The sequence below is a fragment of the Cavia porcellus genome, unplaced genomic scaffold, assembly GCF_034190915.1.
Source record: "Cavia porcellus strain 051 isolate PalLab524CR breed Dunkin Hartley unplaced genomic scaffold, mCavPor4.1 scaffold_21, whole genome shotgun sequence".
Classification (NCBI taxonomy): domain Eukaryota; kingdom Metazoa; phylum Chordata; class Mammalia; order Rodentia; family Caviidae; genus Cavia; species Cavia porcellus.
In genome coordinates this window covers 16968269-16992975 of record NW_026947504.1, presented here as the reverse complement: position 1 = coordinate 16992975, position 24707 = coordinate 16968269, and the positions used below count along the sequence as shown (strand labels likewise).

The 24707-nt window shown below is 39.8% G+C and overlaps 2 protein-coding genes across 16 annotated transcripts in view; one reads left to right on the top strand and one right to left on the bottom strand.

The window, feature by feature from the left end:
- Hmgxb3 (HMG-box containing 3) overlaps positions 1 to 3904 on the bottom strand; it is a 45916-nt gene extending 42012 nt beyond the window's left edge. For 5 of the 7 annotated variants that reach the window (XM_063232349.1, XM_003477347.5, XM_063232354.1 and 2 more), the window contains exons 1-3: positions 3769 to 3904; positions 1246 to 1384; positions 160 to 334 (exon numbers count right to left, since the gene is read on the bottom strand). In XM_063232349.1, coding sequence (XP_063088419.1) covers positions 160 to 334; positions 1246 to 1382 — 312 coding nt within the window. In that variant the 5' untranslated portion in view covers positions 1383 to 1384; positions 3769 to 3904. Of the gene's footprint in view, positions 1 to 159; positions 335 to 1245; positions 1385 to 3488; positions 3709 to 3768 lie in introns of those variants that run through there. The other 2 variants (XM_063232350.1, XM_063232352.1) reach the window with 2 other exon arrangements.
- A 453-nt stretch (positions 3905 to 4357) lies between these two features.
- Positions 4358 to 24707, top strand: part of Pde6a (phosphodiesterase 6A) — a 145361-nt gene continuing 125011 nt past the window's right edge. For 4 of the 9 annotated variants that reach the window (XM_023560453.2, XM_063232362.1, XM_063232363.1 and 1 more), the window contains exons 1-3: positions 4358 to 4489; positions 10026 to 10113; positions 12572 to 12664. In XM_023560453.2, coding sequence (XP_023416221.1) covers positions 12653 to 12664 — 12 coding nt within the window. In that variant the 5' untranslated portion in view covers positions 4358 to 4489; positions 10026 to 10113; positions 12572 to 12652. Of the gene's footprint in view, positions 4490 to 10025; positions 10114 to 12571; positions 12665 to 24707 lie in introns of those variants that run through there. The other 5 variants (XM_063232369.1, XM_063232364.1, XM_063232368.1 and 2 more) reach the window with 2 other exon arrangements.

Genomic DNA, 24707 nt, shown 5'->3' with positions numbered 1-24707 from the left:
AGGTGTTTCCACAAAGTGTTTCCAACAAGGAGGCTCAAGAAAGATAATATGATAAATGTTTTCCAAGGAAAAGGAAACAGGAAAACAGGGGTGTTAGCCTCCCCAGAGCTTTCCCCATTGAACCCACAGAGAAATTAGCTGGGTGTGAACAACACTTACAGGATCCAAACCTTCTTTCTCTAGTTTGGCTTTCTCCAAGTAGTAACTCCTCTCAGCCACACTGAGAAGCCTCCAACTCTCACTAATCTTCTTATTGATCTCAGACTGTGGGAGGTGGGGGAGCTCCTGCTGCACTTTCAGGTAGATGTCGTAGTAGTACAAAAGGTAAGCAGACCTGAGGAAGCAATGATGTCTTCAACTTTCCCTTATTCAACCACAGGTACTCCACTGCTAAGGACTGGGTAGTCAGGAGGATGATACCCAGCCTCTCAATCCAAAGCATTTATCTAAAAAAGGACTAACCGTCAAAGAAAGAAGTATTTATGATACCCTAGATGGCATTTGGAGATGGGTAAAATGAATGGTAAAAAATGGCTGTTCTCCTTTCAGAAAAAGGTTTACCTGGTGTATACAGATCATTTTCTGTAGGAATGACTACTTTTAAAATGCAATATAGCCAAAGAAAGACACAGGTGTGTTGTCATTGTACTCTCAGAGCAAATAACTCAAGTGGCTTACTGCCTGGGCTGGTATCACACTCTTTACTATTCTACACAGCTTTTGGTCATCTAACTCATCAAAAGTACTTCCTTGAGGCTGAGAAATTAATGCAGATACCATTATCAAAGGGACCCAATGCTGGTATCTTCAACAAGAAGTATGCATTGTTCATAGTTAAGAGGGAGACTAGAAACAGCATCTGGTTATTCTCTATAGATGCCATTAGTGGTAGTACACACAATTTTATAATTTTATTAAAGTCTTGCTTTAAATATTTAAACATGGTACCAAAAATACACAAATAAAAGTCAAATTTTCTAAAAATGCAGTTGTTCTGTACAAAGTTTCTACTATTTATACAGTTGTTACCTGTCACAACCTGGAAAAAAAGTCTCACAAGAATGGTAAATACAGTACTAGCATAAATCTAGCCATTTCCCATTTCTTCCTCTTATGGTATCCCAATACCCATTGTGAAAAGCTCAAGAATTACACTTCCTTTGTGAATGGTAAAATCTTCCACAACCCAGTTCTTTATACAGCTTGTTTATAAATGACAGCAGCAACCAAAACATGTAGGCTAACCTGGGTTTCTTGGCCTTTTCTCCATGAATTTTATACTTTTTCTTCTTCTTCGGTGGCCCAGGAGAAGTGTAACAGTAGACTTCCTTAATTTCCTCCATCACAACAGTTACCTCAGTACCATCATATGATGCATCCATGACTAGAGAGAAAAAGTAAACACAAAGCTTTAAAGAATGTACCCTCACGGGGCAGCAGCCTGCAGATCAAATAATCCTTCACCTGTTTGGGAAATAGCCAAAACCAGATTCTAAGCAATACATACGATACCTGGAAGCTACATATCCAGATTTCAGGACTCCAGCTCAGCCCTTCTGAATTAAAGCACACGGAAATCTATGCAGTTAACAGATAATTTCTTTAACCAAGTCCTTATATTTATTCATGGGTATAGTAATTCTTCAACTCAAAGATTTATTCATCTCACATTATAAAAATTCTACACAGAAACAGCTAAAAAGAAGAGCTAGCCTGGAGTGGGAAGTTTTGTCTGCTCCTCATGTTCCATCAGCTTAAACAGTTTCATTCATTCACTTAAACATACAATTAGAATCTATATACCGAGGGTTTTTTAATACTCTACCAGCTTTTGTAATTTTGTGGTAGGTCTTTCAAAATGCTTTAGGCTCAGTGCATTCTCTCTCTCCCTCTTACATATTAAAAAAAATTATTTCACTAACCTTCCTGATTTTATAGTGTAAGACTCAAAGCACATAATAGACACAACTTTACTTGGGAACAGTCAAGTGCTATACAAATGAAAGGGTTAAGTATTAAAACCTATCATCTTCAGGTGAGACTCTTACAACCTGCGAAGACCACCAAGCTCAAATGTGGACTAAGAGTGGTAGGAGTTTTTTTTGTTTTGTTTTTTTTAAAAAACATAACTCTTTGGTCCTTCATAATATGATACTGCTACCCATCTCTACCAGCAACTCTCCACACCAGAACTATTCAATAAATTCTGATGAGAAAGTCTGTGTCTGGGCTGTCCACTAGCCATTAGCTATACATGCCTATTAAAACACTCAAAATGAGGCTAATTAGGAACTGATTAATTTTGCTTTGCTAAACTGTAATTACATTGCCACATATGGCTAGTGTAGTGATATGGCACACGTCTAGGAGTAATTTAACAGACCAATGTTAGCTCTCTGCTGCTGGCCTAAAAACAGACATGTCTATGGAAAGGAAGATACAAAGAAATTGGAAGACTAGTTCAAGAAGTTAGTTTAAGTGTGGCTGAGTTCTAAATTGGGGTTATATCAACTCAGTCCTTGGTGGGAGAAAAATGCCTCAAAATCACCTGAATTTACGACAGAGAGATACTATAGTTGCTCTTTGAAATCAATCAAAAGAAAGCTTATTCTGATTCTAGAAAGAGGGAGATGTGGTAATAAACAACACAGGGAATACAGCCCAGCTGCATCTCATTTAGCCCTCACACCAAAAATGACAAGGTATCTAACAAGCACAATGACAAAGAGGTCTACGTGGAGTCGGGAGATGTGGATCCAGGTTTAAACTCTTACCATGTGATTACACTCTAAATTTCAGCTATTTCTACTATGAGATGAAAAGAATGAACTTAATGGCTCCTATCCTGTGGGAAGCAAGAATCTTTTCAACAAATGTGAAAGCTTAAAAACTCTCCCTTAGAAAATTCAGACGCACATTTCCCAATGTTAAAACTATATGCCAAGTTAGGAACGTATTATTCCTAAAGGCCTTTATAATACCGTCATTTCTAAGTGATTCCTTTTCTAACCTTTCCTCCAAACTTAACCTGTACTGTAACTATCATAGTGCAACCCAGGAGGAGAACACAGTCATCAACCTCACTGGGTAAGCAAAAGATTAAGGATAGCAGGACTTCAAAGCAAAGGTACATGGGGATTGCATTTTTTTGCCTTTATAATTGAATTATAATTGAATGCCTAGCGGAGAGCAGTAACTCCAAGAAAGCATCCATAAAGAATGGCGCATACAAGCTCTCAACCAGAGCAAAACAAATTAAGAAACAAAGTAATTATTACCACGTTGGGGCGGGGGCAGCAAGAGACTATCCTAGTTTGTCTTTGACTATTCTAAGCCCTGCTCCAAGTTTGCTTTCAGATCTCAGGCACGCAAAGAAAGGCAGAATAGCATGAAGGTTAAAACCAAGGGCTCTGCAGAACACTGGCACTAATTATGGCTCCACTGTTTAATAGCAACAGCACAGACCCCTATGACCTTATGCAACTTACTCTAAGCTTTAAGTTGTCCCTCGTGCAAAACAGAGAAGCAGCACTTGAAATATGACACTTCCACTACCCCTTCAGACCATCCTCCGAACCTTTTGCGATGGCCTCGCCTCACGATTTGACTCTGGGCTATTTTCTTTCCTTTCCGGGTTCCAAAGACACGGACTGCGGGAAGAGGAAGCTCATCGGCCTATTTCATGGAAGACGCAGGTAGAGGCTCGCCCCAAAAGCAGCAGCGCGCAGCATGCCGGCGGTGCGGCGTGACCCCGGGGGCGGGACTTACCCCGAGGAGCGTGGCAGCCTCGCGGCTCACATTCCCCGCGGCGCCGGGCCCGCGGGCGGGACGGGAGGGCTGGCCAGCACACTCGCGCTCCCCGCTGTCGGCGAGAGGCGGCTCCAGTGGTAACACCGGCGACAAGGAAGTGGAAGCAAGGACTCGCGCGCGCATCCCGGGGGCTGGAAAAGCCCCGGCCCCACGGCCCTGCCGGGCGACACACGGCGCGGGGTCGCGAGAGTCGCCCTCGTTCCCCTCTTCGGAGTAGCTCTGGGGGATGGTGAAAGACAAGTGCAGGAGCACAGGTTCGCTCCGCAGGATTCCCGCCAACGCCTGCCGAGGACCCACCCCGGGGATCAAGCCCCGGGGAGCCCAAGGAAGAGCAAGGGCACAAGCGTCGCCGCGACACCGATTCGGTGGTGACACTGGCAGCAGCAGTGGCAGCAACAGCGCTCTAAGGATCGCCAGGGAGACCCGTCCCGGCGCACCTCGCGGTGCACCGGAAGCAGCCAGCGGTGCGTGACTGCGTGCAACCCCGCGCGCAAGCGCAAATGTGCAGCCTAGTTGCGGGGCGGGCTGATAGGAACCACTTAGACTCCGAGAGGGCGGGCTAAAGCGGACGGACTGCTTCCGGCCAGGAGTCCCGGGCAGCGGAGGGAGCTGTTGCTACTGGTTGTGGGACGCCCGGGCAGGGCCGCTCTGCCCTCGCGCTGTGCTGTGGGCCCTTCAGGTAAGGGGGGGGGGGGGGGGCGGGGCGGGGCTGTGCTGACTCTGAGAGATAAAGCCTCACGTCACCTCTAAAAGTTAGACCGGGCACCGTGCAACCTATGTCGCCATCCTTTCCTCAGCACTGCCGCCAAGGCCTGTCTCCAGCCCGCCGCAGTCTGCCCCAGCTCATTAACGATAAAGTTGATATTTGCAGTGCCACGTCAACCCACTTCTCACCTCGGTTATCTGCCCTCAATCCGTCTGCTGCTGTCCCACGATGAACATGATACCGAGTTCTGGAGAGACTGAAACCGAGTTCCCGGAGTCTTTGGGATTCAGGGATTGGATTGGACTGTCGCTGATACCATAGATTGTGCCACATTAACAAGCTCCTGCACGATCCTCACTATAATACAAGCCTTACTGCTTTTTCACACCTATGGCTCACACACTCCCACCACCGTCCTCTTCTGCCTAAACTAAACCACCTCCTCTCACGACTCCCCACACAGCAACAAGATTTGTCATTCTGCACTCTTTAAGTCTAGTTAATCACTGCTGGAAATAAAAATCCTAAATTGAAAAAAAAGTCTAAGTAACTTCCTGTTTCACATTCTCTAGCATCTTTTGTCCTTACAATAAAATTAAAACTTCTAAGTCTCGGATGTGACTCAGTGGTGGAGTATTTAACCTAGCATGTGTGAGGCCCTGGGTTCAATACCAGCACCAAAGTAAATAAAAATAAATTTAAAACTCAAACCAGACATGATGGCACATGTCTGTAATCCTAGCACTTGTGATAGCCGCAAGTTCGAAGCCAGCCTGAACCACATAGTGAGATTCTGTGTCAAATCAAAACAAACTGAAATTTCGAAAATCACTTTTTATGCTGACCAAGACTTTGGTCGGGCTCTTGTTTCATTCTGTTTCCCTATCTCCTCTCTAAATGGTGAGTTGTCAGAACGTTCTCTGTAATATTCTGTGTAATTCTGTAGTGTTTAAAGCATTAACTTTTGTGAGCCTTTCTGGGTTTGAGTCCCAGGCTTGCCACAAATAAGCGTGTAAAATGCTTTACAGATTCTGTTTAAGCATTAGATCTTCCATAATTGGTTCTCTTTTAGTAAATGGGACTATCACCTACTGAATTGTTCAGTGTTAAAACCAGAAACCCTTAGGTTTCATCTCATCGAATCCTTCAGCAAGGCCTGCATAAACATAGCCTAAACTGATTACTTCTATTACTGTAATCCAAGCTACCGTTGTTTCTTATCTGGATTCTTGCTTTTGTGTGTGGTGGAAGGTAGTTCTGGAGGTTGAGCGTAGGGTTTTGCACATGCATTTACTACTACAGAACTGTTCTCCCAATTCCCTTCTCTTGCTTGTTCTCTGACACCCTTTAATTCCATTCTTCACACAATATTCATCTCTTTCTCCTTGTTTAAAGTCTTTCATTAGCTTCCTGTTGCATTCAAGCTAACATTGAACTTTACAGCCTAGTAGACTAGCCTCTTTTTAGATTTAGAGCCATGTGTTAGGAAAAAGAACTTTTATGTTCCTGATGCTGTAAACAAAGTGGATGTTATTCCAAAAACAACAAAGCCAAAACCACCCAGCAAAACAAAACAAAACCCCCAAAAGCTGCTCCAGAACCAAGGTAGAGTCATACAAGAGACCTTTGTGATTTGGTCCTCATTTATACTCCAAAGACATTTTTTCCTCCCCATGACATTTTATTTTCTATAGTACTTCATTGCCTTATACATATTTCTGACCTCTCATGAATTCTAATTTGTTTATTCTTTTTTCTTTTCGTTGTCTTTTTGAGACAGGGTCCTGCTGTGCAGTTGAGGCTGGACTTCAACTCACTTTGTAGCCCAGGGGTTAGCCTCAAACACAGCAGTCCTCTTGCCTCAGCCTCCCAAGTGCTTGGGATTACAGGTGTGCGCCACCATGCCCAGTAATTTTTCTTAGGTTTTACCATATTGTTTCCTCTTTGAAATGCACTGCTTTTCTGTACCCCATCACAGTTAATTATTTCCACTTTTATATTCCCGTACCTCTATAACCTTTATAGTATTTAATACTCTATAATGTTTTGCCTTTCCTGCTTCTATGGTCAGCTTCTCGATGGGTAGGCACTGTAGCCTCATTCATGGCATGGTATGTGACATTGAGGAGAGTCCTTGACTCACAAGATCACATGAATGAGAGAATAAATGTGTAAAATTAGTGGTAAAAAATCTGTCCTTGGGAAGGAGTAGTCACAGCATAAGGTGACACCATGTTATCCTTTGAGGATTCTCATCCTAAACTGCCTAGAGTGGGCAACTGCTACTGCTGGATAGTATTTTGTTTAACCAAGTTTGGCAAGAGAGTTGTTTTTTGTAAATTTTTGAAAGCTTTAGATATGGCACATAGATTATAAAATTCTCCAAATACCTTATCCTGGTATCACTCACTTATGCCACTCTCCTTGCCCTTAAAAGTGTTTGAGTTTGGAGTACCTATCTAGGATCCAATACTGCAATTTGGAACAGACCTTAAATATTATCTACAGTAGTTCTGTGGTATGCAAACATGCCATTTGGAGATTGTCATAGACATTCTTATTTAATAGATTCTTAATTGGACTTGGATGTCAAATTCTGACATGCCTTCCTAGGCCAGTCAAACTTCTTCATTTTAAAATAGGAAAAGAGGCCCAGATAAGGATTGTACTGTCACATGCCCATCACTTCTGCTAACATCTCTTACCCCAGTTTTCAGCAATAGCATCCTGATATCCTAATTGGTCTTTTTACATCTTTGAGGCATTTTCCACAAAAGAGCTAAAAATGCATAACATATCACCCTCCCTTCTCTGAAAACCTTTAGTGAATTTCTGGCATGTAGAATAAAGTATGGACTTCTTACAGAACATCTTTGAATGGTCTGGCTTGCCACCTTATACACTTGAATCAGTCAACTCCTTTAGTATACCTCTGACTGCTGATTTTTAGAGTTGCTGAGAATATGTCTTTTGCTGAATTGCGCTTTGCCTCAGCTCTCCGTGAACACCTCAGCTTAAATACCTTGTCTTAGCAAGGGTATCCCCAACAGCCTTTGTAAATACATCCTCTCCTTTTGTTTTCTTCTGTACTGATTTTTCCTTTATAGTACTTACCACTCTGTTTAATTATTTATCTGTTTATTTATTGCTTATCTTCACTACCACATTTTGTATTTCACAATGGTAAAGGACCCTTCACAGAATTCTTCATTGAATCCTGAAACCTATAAATGTTTGTCGAATGTATGGCGCCAGAAGCCCATTCAACATTGCAAATCTTTCCAAGCCAGACCTTGAGAGAACTTTGAAGACTGCATTTTGATGGAATTTCAACCAAGACCATTGTATACAGCATTATCTGAGTCAAGAAATCTTGGCTATATATATCTAGTTCAGCCTCTTACCTAGGCCACAGTTTCTATATTCATAAAACAAGCTGGATAAATAACTGAATTTATACGCTGCATTCCCTTTGCAAAAATCTTTTACCACCTCTTTCAATTCTTGTTTCCATTTGTACCAAGTCTTGGAAAGTTTAGGTAAATTATATTATCTGAAACAGCTCTTTGGCCCTGTTTAAAATCTCTAGTCTATTACTGACAAAAAGTAACGAATCTTATTTTCTCTCAATTTTAGCCTGATTGTATCATTTCTTAATAAGATTTTTAAAAAATCTGAACCCATCTTTTAGGCAAATTCATTAACTGGTTCCTGATAGGTACTCCATTTTGTCTTCTCCTTATACTAAAACAACCTACGAGAAGGCATGGACACTGTCTTGTTAATTACGGCCCTTCTGTCATCTCCCAGGAATGGCAGTGGGGAGCAGGAAGCCTTGGCAGTTCTTCCTGGAGGAGAAAATGAAAGTTGCAGGAAGCCAGTAGGCAAAAGGAAAGGCAATGTGGCTGTTAGAGTTTGTGTTTAGGTGTCCTCCCAGAGCCTCATGCAGTTGTAGGTGGGGCTTTTTCAGAGCTGGCTGCATCTAGGGTGTGTGATGCTGGAATTAATTCATGATGCAATGCTAGGATCACACTAAGATTAAGGGTGCGAGTGCTACCCATCTTAAATAGCCTGGATAAGATATAAGGAATACAAAGAACCATGGCCATTGCTTATTGCTTTGTTTTCTTCTGTTTGCCAGAACTGTTTCACCTCTGCAATGCCTATATGACATACCACTCCCTTGGGACCCACTGATTATGGGCCAAAGCCTCTACAAACTCAGCTAAATAAACCTTTCCCCTCTAACTTTGAGTGTCAAGTATTTTGTCTCAGCATCAAGAAAAGTAAGACATGGCAAAAGAATTTTCTATTGCTCTTTCTGTATTGTTTACATGCTTAAAGTATCATGCCATATTTGAAGAAAAAAATGTGAAAGACATCTATGGACCCCAGTGGACAGTTGTGATGCTATGATGATACTGATAAGGCTGTTTTTGCTTGTTTTCAAGAAATCCATGCCAAAGTGGGTGTGATGGTACATGCCTGTAATCCCAGCACTCGAGAGGTTGAGGCAAGAGGATCACTGTGAGTTCCAGACCAGCCTGAGCTACAAAGTGAGCTCAAGTCCATCCTGAACTGCATAGTGAGACTCTGTCTCAAAGTCAAAAAATCCATGTCAAAAACATTTTTGTGATTGTTTTTGTCATGCAAAAAAAAGCACTGAACTTGGCCAACATGCTTGGTTATGACAATTTTCAAACAAATATAGGCGGACTGAACAGATTTAGAGCTCTCCAAGGCATTGCTTTGAAAGCAGTCTGCAGAGAGGGTGTGACACATTAATGAATAGTGTAGGATTAGATTAGGTTAAAAAGTGGCATGCAGAGAAAATCATAGACTAATTGGTGACTACAGCCCACAGGATAGCTTTAATGCTGGAGACAGGAGTGGTTTCCCAGGTGCTCCGCCAGCATATATTTGTGGCTAAAGGGAACCATTGTAGAGGGGGCAAGAAAACAAAGCAGTAGTGACTATACTCTGGTCACAGTGCTTCAGGGACTAAAAAAGATGAGATTATTGATTATTGGTAGATTAATTAGCCCACATTGCTTTGAGAATGTCCATTTTCTCCCTTATGATTATTGAGTCAATCAATGGGGATGGATGTCACAGGACTTGTTTAGTAAGTGGCTAATACGAGTAGATGCCCAGATGAAGCAGGCAGAATGCTGGATCTTCCTGTTATTTTTTTAGGGGATGGGGGAGAGTTGAGACAGGGTCTCACTGTGTAATGCAGGCTGGCTTTTAACTTGCGTATGTAGCCCAGGCTGGCCATGAACTCATAGCACTCCTCCTGCCTCAGCCTCTGAAATGGTGAGATTACAGGCACAAGCCATAATACCTGGATCCAGATCCTCCTGTTATTGACAGAAGTTCTGCTCACAACATGTTTCCATGCTTCAAAAAGGTTCAGAGGAGATATCTTCCCTCAAAACATATTGCTGTCCTGTTGCCACTAAATCTTGGCATAGTTCATACCATGAAAATGCTGTATTTTCTAAAACAGATCCTCCTCAAGGTCAACAGCAGTGAAGATCAAGAAAAAGCAGACATCAAGCAGGCCATAGACATGACTACCTCAACATAGTGGTCAGGTAAGCAGTCCACATGGTGAAATGTTGGCCAAAGGCAGGCATCATCTCTATGGAATTTACAGATTTTGACACAGAAGCAGCAGCCATTCAGCCAAGCTTAGTGGTACATCCTTGTGATCCCATCACTTGGAGGCAGAAAGATCATCTCTAGATCAAGACCAGCCGGGGCTACATAGTGAGTTCAAGGCCATCCTAAACTACATAGTAAAACTGTGTCTCAAGGCCAGGGATTTAGCTCAGCAGCATAAGTGCCTGCTTGGCAAGCTCAAGGTTCTGAGTTTGATCCCTAGTACCAAAAAAAAATTTTTTTTAATAAAAAATAAAGGGGAAGACTAACTTCTTATCCAACAAAAAGTGGGGAGGGTGCTGGGGATTTAGCTCAGCGGGATAAGTTCAGGCTGTATCCAAGACAAGTTAAATCAAAACCTCTGGTGATCAGTCACAGTCATCAATAGTTTTCAAAATTCCAAAGGTGATTCTGATCTGTAAAGAAGTTTAGAAACCAGTAGATTATCTAAGAAAAATCAAGGACACTATGGATCTGGAGCCAACTGTTTCTCCATAAATCTAGCCCAAACGGTTTCCAAAGTTTAACTTACATCGGAATGGTATAGAGGGCTTGTGAAAAACCCAAATTGGATTGGGCTCCACCCCTAGAGTTTCTGGTCAGTTCTGATTGGGTCTCAGGAGGAATCCAAGAATTTTCACTTCTACTAAGTCTGCTTGATGGCCCAGTGTCCATACTCTGAGAACTACTAGTCTAGCACTTCCTCTTGAGATAACTCTCTGAATATTTTTTCGTCACTGTTTATTTTTTAAGAAGGAATCAGCTGTTCTTACTTCAGAGCTGTTAACTTCTTTCTACTGTTTTGGACAGTCTAGAACTTTCTGAACTATTCTCTTGACTGCCCCAACAGATAGGCAAGTATGCAATAAAGGTACACAAGACTATGCCCAAGGAATTAATGGGAGCCAACCAGACTATTAAAATGTCTTCTTGTGCTTCAGGCAGATCATTATAGGGAGCTGGAGTACAAAGAAACAAAAAGCACTAAAAAGACAGGGACATATCTGAGAGGGAGGCTATAACAGACAGTCCTGTTAATTAGGATCATGGGCGGGGAGACATATAGCCTAGCCTGCCTCCCACTTTCCAGACTGAGTGAAAGCAAATCTTATTAGATGATTCCTATGAGAGTATTTGGATTGTGCTCTGATTTGCATTTTTGCCACTAATCTTTTCAGTACCTGGAGATAATCTAGTCTTTACCATATAATTATAGGGAGCCATTGAAGCTAGAGATCGATCACACGTACAGGGCTAAAGCAAGGCCAGCCCTGAAAACACAGCTCAAAACAAGCTACTAAACAAGCTGGTCCAGTTCCAAGAAGGCAAGTGGCCCAGGCTAGCCACATGGACAAGTTATTAGGCAGCAGGGTTGAAATGGACATTCTTCTTTGGAGGGTATAAATAAACGTGCTACAGTGGGTAAGCAGTTCCTTCTCTCCCATCAGGAGAGGAAGGGCTCCACCGGACCCCAGCTTCTGTCTTTCCTTTATTTTCTTATCCTCTGGTGGTCCTTCACCCGAGCACCTCAAGAGCTGCCTGGGTTGCAGCATAGATCAAGATGAAGACACTATATTTGCTTCCCACTAAAATGGCTTTACTTTTTTTTAACTTTATTCTTTTTATTACTACATATCATACATATTTGTCATATTCATCATAGAATATTTGTACCTGTACATAACACATCTCAATTCTTTGTTTACTCGCATTCCCCTCCCCTCCCCTCAGTCATTTTCCCTCCATATTTACAGAAGCTTCATTTCCATTTTTCTTTCCATTCTGTTTTTCCCTTTCCCTTCCTTCCCTCCTCCTACCCCTCCATTGTTCCCTGTCCAAGTTCTTCCTACTGCTCAGTATCTATCCTCCATTATGCTCCTCATTTACCCTTTGGGTTTATCACACAAGAGAAACAATGTGATATTTAAACTTAGTTTAGTTTTTGTTTGTTTGTTTTATTTAGTTTGTTAAACTGAGTTTTGTTTATTTCACTTAAGATTATGGTCTTGTGCATCCATTTCCCTACAAATTATTCAAATTTATCCTTCTTTATGGTAGAGTAGTACTCCATTGTATATAAATACCATGTCTTCTTTATCCATTTATCTTCTTTTTTAATTTTAAAGAGAAAAAAATAAAAACAGTGTTACAAAATTTCAAAAGAAGAGAGGAGAGTAACAGTGGTTAATTGTGTATTGTTATCTTCAAAGTAGTCGCTCATATTAAAAGATAATAGGCATGGAAACTTGATCGAACAATGTAGGCACAAAACTTTCTTTTCAAAAACTAATGGAAATGAGCAGTATAACTATCTTAACTATCCTGTATATATTTATTTACTTATTCATTTTTCCTTTTCCCTTTCTTCTTTTCTTCTTTCCTCCATCCCAGTTTCTTCCCATTTCACAGTATCTGTTGTACATTTTGGATCTCATTTACTCTTTCAGCTGCTTACATGAGGGCAACAATACGATGTTCACACAGGTGAGTCTGATTTTTTACACCATAGTTCTCAAATGATCAACTCCACTGAATCGCAGTGTTCATTGGCATGCCCCTCCCACATTCCGGGAGGTAGAAGTGTACTTTTCTGTCTTTAGCTTCCGGGGCATTCTCCTGTATGCTGAATGAATAAACCATAATTTATATACTATTTTAAAAAAGAGTGCCTTCCCTGGGAATGACAGCCCACAGCATCCTAAATTTCTCTAACACTCCACCACAACTAATATGCACAGAACATCCAAATAAAGCTTTTTTCCAACTCACTCCATGCAGTCTCCTCCACTGCAAGGTTTCTGGTCATGCAGTCATCTCTGGTTATCTTAACCCAGTCAGCCCCCTAGGACCCTGGCCTTAGCTCTTCCCTAACATATCATTCTATTTACCTTGTTGCTTTTATTTATTACTTTTATTATGAGAAATTATCTTAGCCAGGTATGTTGGCACACGCCTGTAATTGCAGCACTTGGAAGGCTGAGGCAGGAGAATTTCCATGAGTTCCACGCCAGCCTAGGCTACAAAGTGAGTTCAAGGCCAGCCTGAACTGCACAGGGAATCCTGTCTCAAAAAGATGGGAAAAAAATCCCCTTATTTCATTTTATTGCTATGTAATATTGTCTGTCTTCCCTACCATCCGGTGAGGTTCACAGGGGTAAAAGCCTGTCAAGGTTGCTTCTCCAGGCCTTGCAATGCTGCCTGGCACATTTGTGGAGTCCACTATTTCATTTTGATGTCTTCTATGTTCCTGATAAAAATTCAAAACTACAGGAAAGCACAAAGGAGAAAATAAAAATAAATAATAATCCCATGTATTACAATAGCCAATATTTTTGTATACTTAAAAACTTGTAAGAAAAAAATATAAATAAAGGCTGTAGCATGTTTTTTTTTCCACTTTACAACATAGCAAGAAGAAAAATCTTTTCTGGTAACGGATGCTTTTTGCAAGGATGGGTTCTTCCAAGAGAGCCTGGAACTCCCCTGTGTCCTCTGGCACGGCCTGGACCACTTTCCACTCCTGCACGTGTCCCAGTGTGTAACTCCATCGACAGGAGGTCCTCACCAGGGCCAAGCAAATGCTGCCATCACGCTCTTGAACCTCTTGAGATGTTTTGTGTAACCCAGGTCAGAAAACAGCAGTACTGCTAGGAAGAGGAGGACAGGGTTGCAGGCCCACAGGGGCCACTGACTCATTTTGCGACTTTGAGAAAGTCTCACCCAGTCCCTCTCAAGTCTTCTGTTTCCCCATCAACGAGAAGAGATGTGGAATAGCTGGGCTCTCCACCCCTGAACAAGAGGATTTGCTGAGGACTGTCCTAGAAAATAACTGCAATGACTGCATAATGTACCTTTTGCTTGTTTAACAGAACATACACATCTTTCTGTGCCATTCAAGGTTTTTACCTGTTGATTTTTAATAGCCTCCTAGACTTTTATGGTGCCTGTGCCATAATTTAACATATTTCCAACTGTCATTCAGGCTGTTTCTAATTTTTATTTGATAATTTTCTGCTCTTCTTCATCACAAATTTAACTGGGAAGGTACACACAGGATCATCACTAATCTTCTAAGACCTTGTCCTGGCTGTTCAGAAATCTGAGTTGAATTAAAGAAATAATGAGAAAGTCAATATTTCACTGCACAGGTCATATTTTCATTTTAAGTCACCATCTCCCACAGCTCTGAGGCCCACTTCTGAAAAACCAGACCTGGAATAATGGGACTTTAATCACCATGAGATGTCAAATAACAGATTATATACTGTACCTAAATATTTGTAAGAGAGTAATTTGCCCTAACTCACCCTAGAACAAGAGTCACATTTCTTTTCTTTTTCCAAATCTAATTTGGATATTCAATCCCAATGATCATTATAGCCAGTGCCCCACCCCACCCTCCTGTGAAGACCTGTTGATCTAACTTAGCCCAGCCCCATAAAAGCCCTCTGGCCTTTAGTCCACTCTGCTATCACAAATAAGCTCCTATCCAAGCTTCCGTGGCCCCTGACTGGCCAGCAGTTCTGCTCATAACTGGGCCTCAGGCATTCTTGCTCTGGTAGGTTTCCCTGGAGAGGGCACCCACAGCCACCCAGAGGTGGCCCTCCACCACCACCCCAGGAAAAGGAGAGGCCCTGGATCTTTCCACTCCAGGATCCTGTGGAGCCTAAATCATTTTCCTGTCTTCAGAAAGGCTCTTAAAAATCTCCCATCTCACCACTTAATCCTCCCTTCTCCCCCATCTGGGGCAGTTAAGCCTGATTGTCTTCTAAGGTCAAGATCTACAAGGATTGCTTCCCCGAGTCTAAGAATCGTTGCTTTCTACCCTGCCACACAGTAGCCCTGTGACACAGTGACCATGCAGGGACCCCACAGGAACACACACCTCAGAGAATTGGAGGACAGGGAAAATACCTATAATCATAAAGAAAACACTTTTTTTTTGTTTGTTTGTTTGTTTTTTTTGTTTGTTTGTTTTTTTGTTTTTTGTCTTTTTCATTTTTATTGGTACCAGGGATCGAACTCACGACCGCCTGCTTACAACGCAGGTGCTTATGCCGCTGAGCTAAATCCCCAGCCCCAAGAAAACACTTTGTGATACAAAAAGAATGAAACTCTGTGTAGCTCAGTGGTGGAGTGCTTGTTTAGAAGTGTGAGACTCTGGGTTTGACCCTCAACACCTCAAAAAAGAATAGAAATAATATGAATGTCCACCAATGATTCAATAGTTGCTCCTGTTAATAAGCAAAAATACAGCTTAGTTTCAAAGTTTGAAATGGCCTTGTGTTCAATTCTAGAATTGCAAGACTTCATTCCATGATATAGAATAAATGTTGTGGTTGGATAGTAGCAAAGCTTAGTGTAACAGAGAAATTCTGAAAAAAGGAAGAACAGGCCGAAAGGAGAACTGGCTACTTCAGTTATTTTCCTTTTAAAACTGGGACAGGGACAGAACGATAGAAAAATAACTGAATAACAGATTATATAGAGTTAGTTTTTGTAAGGACAACAGAGTTAGAGCATATAAGGATGAAGGCAGAGGGAACCTCACCGCATGACAATGAACCCGTCTGTGAAACAGGTTGGTCTCATTCTCATGACTTTCCTAGAGGCCAGCTAACAACGCGGTGTCCGCTTCATGACTTGGAATCTCAGCGTGAGCAGCTCCATCCTGCTTCTCAGTTTGGTGTGTTGTGCTCTGTGTGACGACCTTAGTTGAAGACAATGGCCTACTCTAACTTTATTAACAGCCCAGCAATGGAGAACTGCGGAAGTATGCGGCCAAAGACGGCCACAACAATGTTTCCATCTCACACGCGCTCCTTACATGCGACATTTCTTCCACTCTGACTTCCAGTCTATTTCCATCACCTGAAAATGAACAGGCTTTTATGGCTGTTGATCAAGAGTCTGCCACAGGAAAGAGGCTGTATGACTTTGAAGTTAGGTCATAAACGCTGATGCGGCAGCCCTTTACCTGCTGGTCACCGGCCTTCAGCTGCCATTTCAGCACCAGCTGCCTGAGCCTGGTGGCGTGAGGACACGGGTGAGGCCCCCTGACTGCTAGGAAGGGAAAGACCTGTCCACAAGCTGTGAGCTGCTTCAGCCCCTATTTCTGTCCCATCTTGAGCTGCTCTCTATAGAGTCACCCTACAACTAGGAGAAACCTCACACTCAAACCACGTAGAGAGGCCCTTACCAAATCCCTGCCCAACAGAAAGTTAAAAAAGTTTTAAGCCACCAAGTGGTGATTCACTTTGCAAAAAGTAGCAAAGTAAAACTTTCTATTCCCTGATATATTAATTGTAGGGTATAATATTTTTAAAATATAAATTAATATATACTACCTGCCCCCTTTTAATAGTGGTTACAAATACCTCTTTTCTTTAAAGATACATATATAGAGATGTATATATAGAAGTATATGCATAGAAGTGGGGTTTGCCAACCCCAGGTGTCACTAAGTGTCCTTGAGGGGGCTTCAAAAAGTATCAGTGATTGAACACACTCTGCACCAAATAAGTCGTAATACCTAAGACAGAGAAAGCAAACACTGGTGTCTTAATTTTCCTCCAAGAGATTTGAATGTGCAGTTACAATTCAGACTGATGGTACAGGATAAACATGGAATGTAAACCAGGAGACAGGTGCCATGTTTGCCTCTAGCCAGCTGTCCTTAGGTCAGACTAGAGGGTATGACAAGCCTTCCCTTTCACTCTAAACGCTTTGTTATATTTGTATTAAGATTATTTGGTTCTGGGGATTAAACCCGAGGGCCGCCACTGAGCTGCATCCCTGGCCCCTTTCTAACCTTTTGTGCTATTTCCAGTGAAAATGAATTTCATTTTTTAATTTTTTATTTCTAGTTTTATTGAAAAAATGTAGAACAAAATTTCATAACAAAATAATAGGAAAATAACAATAGTTAATACATTGCACATTGCATCTTTAAACTAGTTATTCAGAGTACAAGATAAGGGCATTAAAATTTTCCTCATCGATGTTAGCACAGACCTTCCTTTTCAATGAGCTAAGAGACACTAACAGTGTAGATGACTTGTATTTTCCCCCTTTTCCCTTGAGTCTTTTCCCATTTTTACCATCCTAGAGTCTTTTTTCTCTTGAACAATTTCTTACCTTTCACAGTTTCTATTGTACATTTTAGACCATATTTACTCTTTCAATTTCTCACACCAAGGAGATAATACAATGTGCACACATGTGAGTCTGATTTATTTCACTTATGAGTATGGTCTCAACTTGCAACCATTTACTTGTAAGATCTCAAGTTTATCCACTTTATAAAAATATTACATCTTTTTTTATCTGCTTCTCAGTTGATAAACATTTCGGTAGTTTCCAAGATTTAACTATTACAATTTGTTTTACTGTAAACATGAATGTACACATGTCTCTGTGGTCTGATGTTTTTAATTCTTCTGAGAAAATTTCCAGAAGGATAATAGCTAAATTGAATAGGACCTCTAATTCTAGCTTTTAGTGGAATCTCCATAGTGATTTACACAGTGATTGCACCAGTCTGCACTCCCACCAACAGTACAGAATGTTTCTTTTTCCCCCACAGCCCTTCCAGCATGTGTTATTGGTTGATTTCTTGATGATAGCCATCCTTTCTGAAGTAAAATGGAATCTAACTATTGTTTTAATTTGCATCACTTAAATGACCAATGATGTTGAACATTTTTTCATGTTTTTATATGCTATTTGTATTTCTTCACCTGAGAAGTGTGTATTAATTTTAGATGCCCATTTTTGGATTGAGTCTTTGAATTTGTGAGTTCTGATTTTTTTCAGCTCTTTATATATTCCAGATATAAACCTTTGTCTGAGAGACAGTTGTTTAAAATTTTTTGCCCACTCTGTAGGTTGACTTTTCACTCTGTAGGAGATTGCTTTTGCTTTGCAAAAACCTTTTAATAAGTGAGATCTCAGTTGTTGATTGTTTCTTTCTTTCTTTCTTTTTTTTATTTTGAAAGTAGTAAAATACAACAGAACAAGACAGAATAAAGCCAAGTGAGACCATGTAGTGAAACTGGTACAGAACTTCACATCAGGTAACTGGGATAACAGTAATAGGTATCACAGTATATTTCGTTGCCTTTACAATAGTTCTTTCATTCACGTATATCAAAATAAAATGAAATACAGAGCATTATAGAACTTATCAAAACAGAATATTGAATAGAGCAGTACCATGAATCAGAATAAAGCAAAACAGCAATAAAAATATTTGCCTTCAAAGAGATGATAGAAAGAAATCCCCCTTATTTGCTATGGTCAACCTCCCAAGAGATGCTCAGATTTCTGGTTCCCATTTGCTAACAGGGGAACAGGGAAAGGCGGGGTAGGGGAAGTGGGTTGTTTGATTCTAGGCGGTGCACCAGCAGGCTCATTATTTCTTAGCAGGGAGGCAGGCTGGTTGCTTGGTTTCCCAGCGTCCTAAGTTCCAAAGTGGTGTAGATCTCAGAAGACACTGGTGGTTCTCCCCGTGTCGGGAGGGGGCTGTAGTCTGCCACACCACAGCCACTTACCAGGGAGGCTAGCTGCTTGCTTGGTTTCCCAGCGTCCTAAGTTCCAACATGTCATGGATCTCAGGAGACACTGGTGCTTCTCTCCCTGGAGGGGCTGCAATCTGCCACAGCACAGCCACTTAGTAAGGAGGCAAGCTGCTTGCTTGGTTTCCCCCAGTTGTTGATTGTTTGAAGTATTTCCTGTGCAGTTTGGGTTTTGTTAGTAAAGTCTCTGCCTAAACCTATTTCTTTAAGATTTGCACCTACTTTCTCTTCCACTAGATTTAGTGTTTCTGTTTTAATATTTAGATCTTTGATCCATTTTGGCTTTAGTTTAGTTTATGTTGATAAATATAGGTCTAGTTTTAGTCTTCAGTATGTAGAGGGCCAGTTTTTCTGGAACCATTTATTAAAGAGGATTTCTTTGTTCCAGTAAACATGTTTGGCCTCTTTGTCAAAGATAAGGTGGCTGCATCTTCTAATCTGTTCCACTGATCCTCATGTCTGTTTTTATTTTTGCTATTGCCACTCTGATTTTACTATAGTAGCTTTGTAGTATAATTTCAAGTCAGTAATTTTTAACTAATCTTTTTTGTTTGTTTGTTTTGTTTTTTGATATTGGGGATTGAACTCATGAGCTTGCACTTGCCAAGCAGGCATTTATGCCACTGAGCTAAATCCCCAGCCCAAGTCCGTAATTTTTATGCCTCCTGCCTTATCTTGTTGTCCAGGACTGCATTTGCTATTGTAGGTCTCTTCAGGTTCCAAATGAATTTTAGAAATGTTTTCTCTAGTTTTGTGAGGAATGATAATGGTATTTTGATTGAAATGACATTAAATCTATATAAGAAGTTTGGGACTATGGCCAGTTTCACAATGGTGGTTCTTCCTACCCATAAGCAAGTGGTATCTTTCTGTTTTATGATACCCTCTTCAATCTCCTTTTTCTGGGTACTGTAATTTTCAGTGTATAGCTCTTTTCCTTTGCTAGACTGATTCCTAAGTATTTCATTTTTGGGGATGCTGGTATGGTTTGTGTCTGGATGTCCCCCCAAAGCCTTATGCAATCATGGAGGTGAATGAATTTGTGATTGGTTCATTGTCTAGTGCTGGGATTGGAAATATGAGTGTACACCTGCCCTGGGTTGGGTAGCCTGCATACAATATAAGGGAGAAAAAGAGATGTGCCCCCCATTTTGCTCTTTTGCTCTTGTTGCTTTTGGTATCTGTGGCCACTGCCATGAATGATCACCCCTCAGTCACACCATCCTTCTTTGCAGCCAACTCGGAATGGACTGAAACCTCCACAAACTGCAACCTAAATAAATCTTTCCTTCCTTCATTATGGTTGTCAGGTATTTTGCTTCAGTAAAGAAAGAAAAGTAACCAAGACAGATGCCATTGTGAAGGGAATGATTTACCTAATTTCTCTTTTGATCAATTTGTTGTTTGTGTACAGGAATGCTATTGATTTTTGAGTGTTGACTTCGTATACAGATATGCTATTGAGTTTAGTTATAAAATCTATGTCTGTTGATGGAGTTTTTGGGGTCTTTTATGTAGGTATCATGTCATCTGCAAATAGTGATAATTTAACTTCCTCCTTTCCTATTCTTACTCCTTTTATTTCTCTCTTGTCTAATTGTTCTGGTTAATAGTTCCAGAACTATACTGAGTAGGAATGGTGATAGTGAACATCCTTGTCTTGTTCCTGATTTTAGAGTAAAGCTTTGAGTTTCTGTCCATTTAGTATGATGCTGGCTCTTGGCTTATCAAAGATGGATTTTAACAGATTGAGGTAAAGACCTTCTTTTCTGATTTTCTTTAGGATTTTTTTTTTGTTTTAAAGAGATTAACACAAAACAGGACATAACAAAACAGATCAGAAGAGAACAATGTGAGCAATACAGTATTTCACCAGAAGACAACCCATAAACAGTAACTACCACAATGTCTCTTTCTTTGAAATAGTTGAGCATAACTTCATATACAATAGTATCAAACATAACAAAATAGTGTAAAACCATTCAAGAGAATGAGAGTATTACAGGGCATTCAGAACCAAATAACAGAAAACAAACAATGGCTACTATATTATCTCATTTTCCATAGAAAATTTATTTATACTTTCACACATAATATAATCCACTAAGGTACAACATGATAGAGCCAATGGAAACAGAAGAACAAAAGCATGGTAGGACTTCAGAGTAAGATGATAATATATCAGTGCTGGCTATTATAATGACTTGTTTCCCTCAAATTAGCTGTTCATACCATCACATAATAAAATCAAACAAACCAGGACAAACCCATCCCAACTAATGAATGTGATCATTATAAGGCTTCAAAGCAATGTAATGGGAATCATGATTACTATAAACTCTTATGTACTCTTAATATTTCTTACACTAGGGAGATTATATGTATTTATACATATGAGTTTGATTTATTTCACTTATGAGTATGGTCTCAAGTTGTGCCCATTTATTTATAAATATCTCAATGTGATCATTCTTTGTAGCTGAGTAGTACTCCACTGTATAAAAATACCACAACTTTTTTATCCATTCCTCAGTTGATGGACACTTAGGTTGCTTCCAAGATCTGCCTATTACAAATTGTGCTGCTGTAAACATGAGTGCACATATATCACTGTGGTATGATGTTTTCAGTTCTTCTGGGAATATTCCTAGGAGTGGAATAGCTGGGTCAAATGGGACTTCCAACCCCAGCTTTTTGAGGAATCTCCAGACTGACCTCCACAATGGTTGCATCATTCTACACTCCCACCAACAGCGAAGGAGAATTCCTTTTTCCCCACACCCTCTCCAGCATTTGTTGTTGGAAGTTTTCTTGATCCTGGCCATTCTTCCTGGAGTGAGATGGAATCTCATTGTTGTTTTAATTTGCATTTCTCTAATGACTAATGATGATGAACATTTTTTCATGTATTTATTTGCCATTTGTATTTCTTCATTTGAGAAGTGTGTATTCATCTCAGCTGCCCATTTTTGGATTGGGCCTTGAGTTTCAGGGATCTGATTTTTTAAAATTCTTTATATGTTTTAGACAGAAGTCCTTTGTCCAAGGGACAGTTCACTAAGATTTTCTCTCAGTTTGTGGGTTTTCTTTTCACTATCTGGAGATTTCTTTTGACGTGCAGAAACTTTTTAATAAGATGTGATCCCACCTATTGATTCTGGGAAGTAGTTCCCATGCGGTTTGATTCCTGTTCATGAATTCTCTATCTACCCTTATGTCTTCAAGATGTTTATCTACTTTGTCTTCCAACAGATTTAATATTTCTATTTTAATATTCAGATCTTTGATCCATTTAGATTTTAGTTTAGTATATGGTGATAGGCATGGGTCTACTTTTAGTTTTCGGCATGTGGAGAGCCAGTTTTTCCAGCACCATTTATTAAAGAGACTGTTGTTTTTCCAGTGAACATGTTTGGCCCCTTTATCAAAGATAAGGTGGTTGAGTGTGTTGGTAGTTATGGTTGTATCTTCTAATCTATTCCATTGATCTTCAGATCTGTTTTTATTCCAGTACCATGTTGACTTTATTACAGTAGCTTTGTAGGATAATTTCAAGTTAGAGATTGTGATGCCTCCTGCCTTGCCTTTGCTGCTTAAAATTGCCTTTGCTATTCTAGGTCTCTTCTCATTCCAGATGAATTTTAGGAGTGATTTCTCTAGGTTTTTGAGGTATGTCGATGGTAATTTCATTGGGATTGCAATTAATCTGTATAACAATTTTGGGAGAATGGCCATATTCACAATATTCATTCTCCCTACCCATGAACAAGGGATGTCTTCCCATTTTCTGAGATTATCTTCAATTTCTTTTTTCAGGGTATTGTAATTTTCCCTGTAAAGATCTTTTACTTCTTTCGTGAGATTAATTCCTAAGTATTTCATTTTTTTTTTGATGCTAGCGTGAAGGATGTGGCTTCTCCTATTACTCTCTCCATAATTTTGTTGTTAGTGTATAGAAATACTACTGATTTTTGAGCATTGATTTTGTATCCAGCTACATTGCTGAATTTATTTATTATATCTCGGAGTCTTTCAATGGAGTTTTGTGGATCTTCTATGTAGAGTATCATGTCATCTGCAAATAATGATAATTTAACTTCTTTTCCTATCTTTACCCCTTTTGTTTCTCTGTCCTGTTTATTCTTTAGGGTTTTTATCTTGAATGAGTGTTGGACATTGTCAAAAGCTTTTGTCTGCATCCATTGAGATGATCATGTGATTTTTGTCTTTGGCTCTGTAGATGTGGTCTATTATATTTATTGATATGTGTATGTTTACCATCCTTGAATCCCTGGGATGAATCCTACTTGGCCATGGTGTATAATCTGCTTGATAATTTTCTGCATTCTGTTTATGAGTATCTTATTGAGGATTTTTGCATCTATGTTCATTAGGGAGATTGGCCTTAGGTCTCTTTTTTGTTAGGTCTTTCTCTGATTTTGGTATCAGAATAATACCTGCCTCCAGGAGTATTAAGGAATATTGCTTCTCTTTCAATTGCATTGGAGAGTTTAAGGAGTATTGGCATTAAATCTTATCTAAATTTCTTGTAGAATTCAACAGGGAATCCACCAGGATCTGGATTTTTCTTTGTTGTTAAGTTTTTAGTTACAATTTAAATATCACTAACTGATGGGTTGCTTATAATTTTTATATCTTTTTGATTCAGCTTTGGTAATTCATATGTATCTAGGAATCTGTGTTTGCCATCCTATGGAAGTAAAGATTTTCAAAGTAGGTATTGATGATCTTTTGAATTTACACAGGACCTGTAGTGATTTCATCCTTTTCCTTTCTCAAATACACGAATTTGAAACTTTTCTTTCCTTTATTTGATAAGGTTCATTTAAGGACTTATCAACTTTATTTATTATTTCAAAGAACCAACTATTTTATTCACTAATTTTTTGTATTGTTTTCTTATTCTCCATTGTGTTAATTTCTGCTCTGATGTTTATAATTTCTTCACTGTGTAGGTTTTGGACTTACCTTGCTCTTCTTTTTCTAGAAGCTTGAGGTACAATATTAGGTTGTTTATTTGTGCTTGTTCTGTTTTCCTGGGAGAATTTCCTTCTTAGGACTGCTTTCAGTGTGCCTGGTAAGTTCGGGTATGTTATACCTCATTCTTGTTCAGTTGTAGATATTATTTAATTTATTCCTTAATTTCATCTGTGACTCCTTGGTTGTTTAGGAGGATGTTATTTAATTTCCATGTGTTTATGGAGTTTTGTAGTTTCTTTTGCCATTAGTTTCCAGTTTCATTGTACTATGGTAAGATAATATGCCTGGAATAATTTAGATTCCTTTGTATTTACATAAGCATGTTTTGTGGGCCAGTATATGGTCTATTTTAGAAAATGTCCCATGGGAAGAATGTATATTCTGATGATGTTGGGTGGACCACTCTGAAATCATCTGCTAAGTCCATTCGCACACAGATTTGGTTCAGTTCTAATATTTCTTTGATTTTTTTTGTCTGGTTGGTATATCTGTTTATGACAATGGAGTATTAAGGTTTTCTGTTACAATTGTGTTATTGCTTATTTGATTTTTCATGTCTATTAATAATTGTCTTATATAGTTGGGTGCTCCTATGTTGATACATACATATTTAAGATTTTTATCTTTTACTCTTGAAGTTTTCCCCTAACCTTTATCTTTTGATCATTCTTGGTTTGAATTTCACATTGCAAGCAGAACAGCTATCCCTGCTTTTTTCTTTTTGCAAGGAAGATTGTTCTCCATCCTTTTTGTCTTTCAGTCTATAAATTTCTTTTTGAGTTAAGTGTGTTTCTTGTATACAGCATATTGTTGGATCTTGTTTCTTGATACATTCTGCCAGTCTGTTTCTTTTCATTGGTGAGTTGAGGCCACTTACATTGATGATTATAACTGATATGTATTGGCTTATCTTTATCATAGTATTTTTCTGCCGTTGGTTCCCTGCTTTT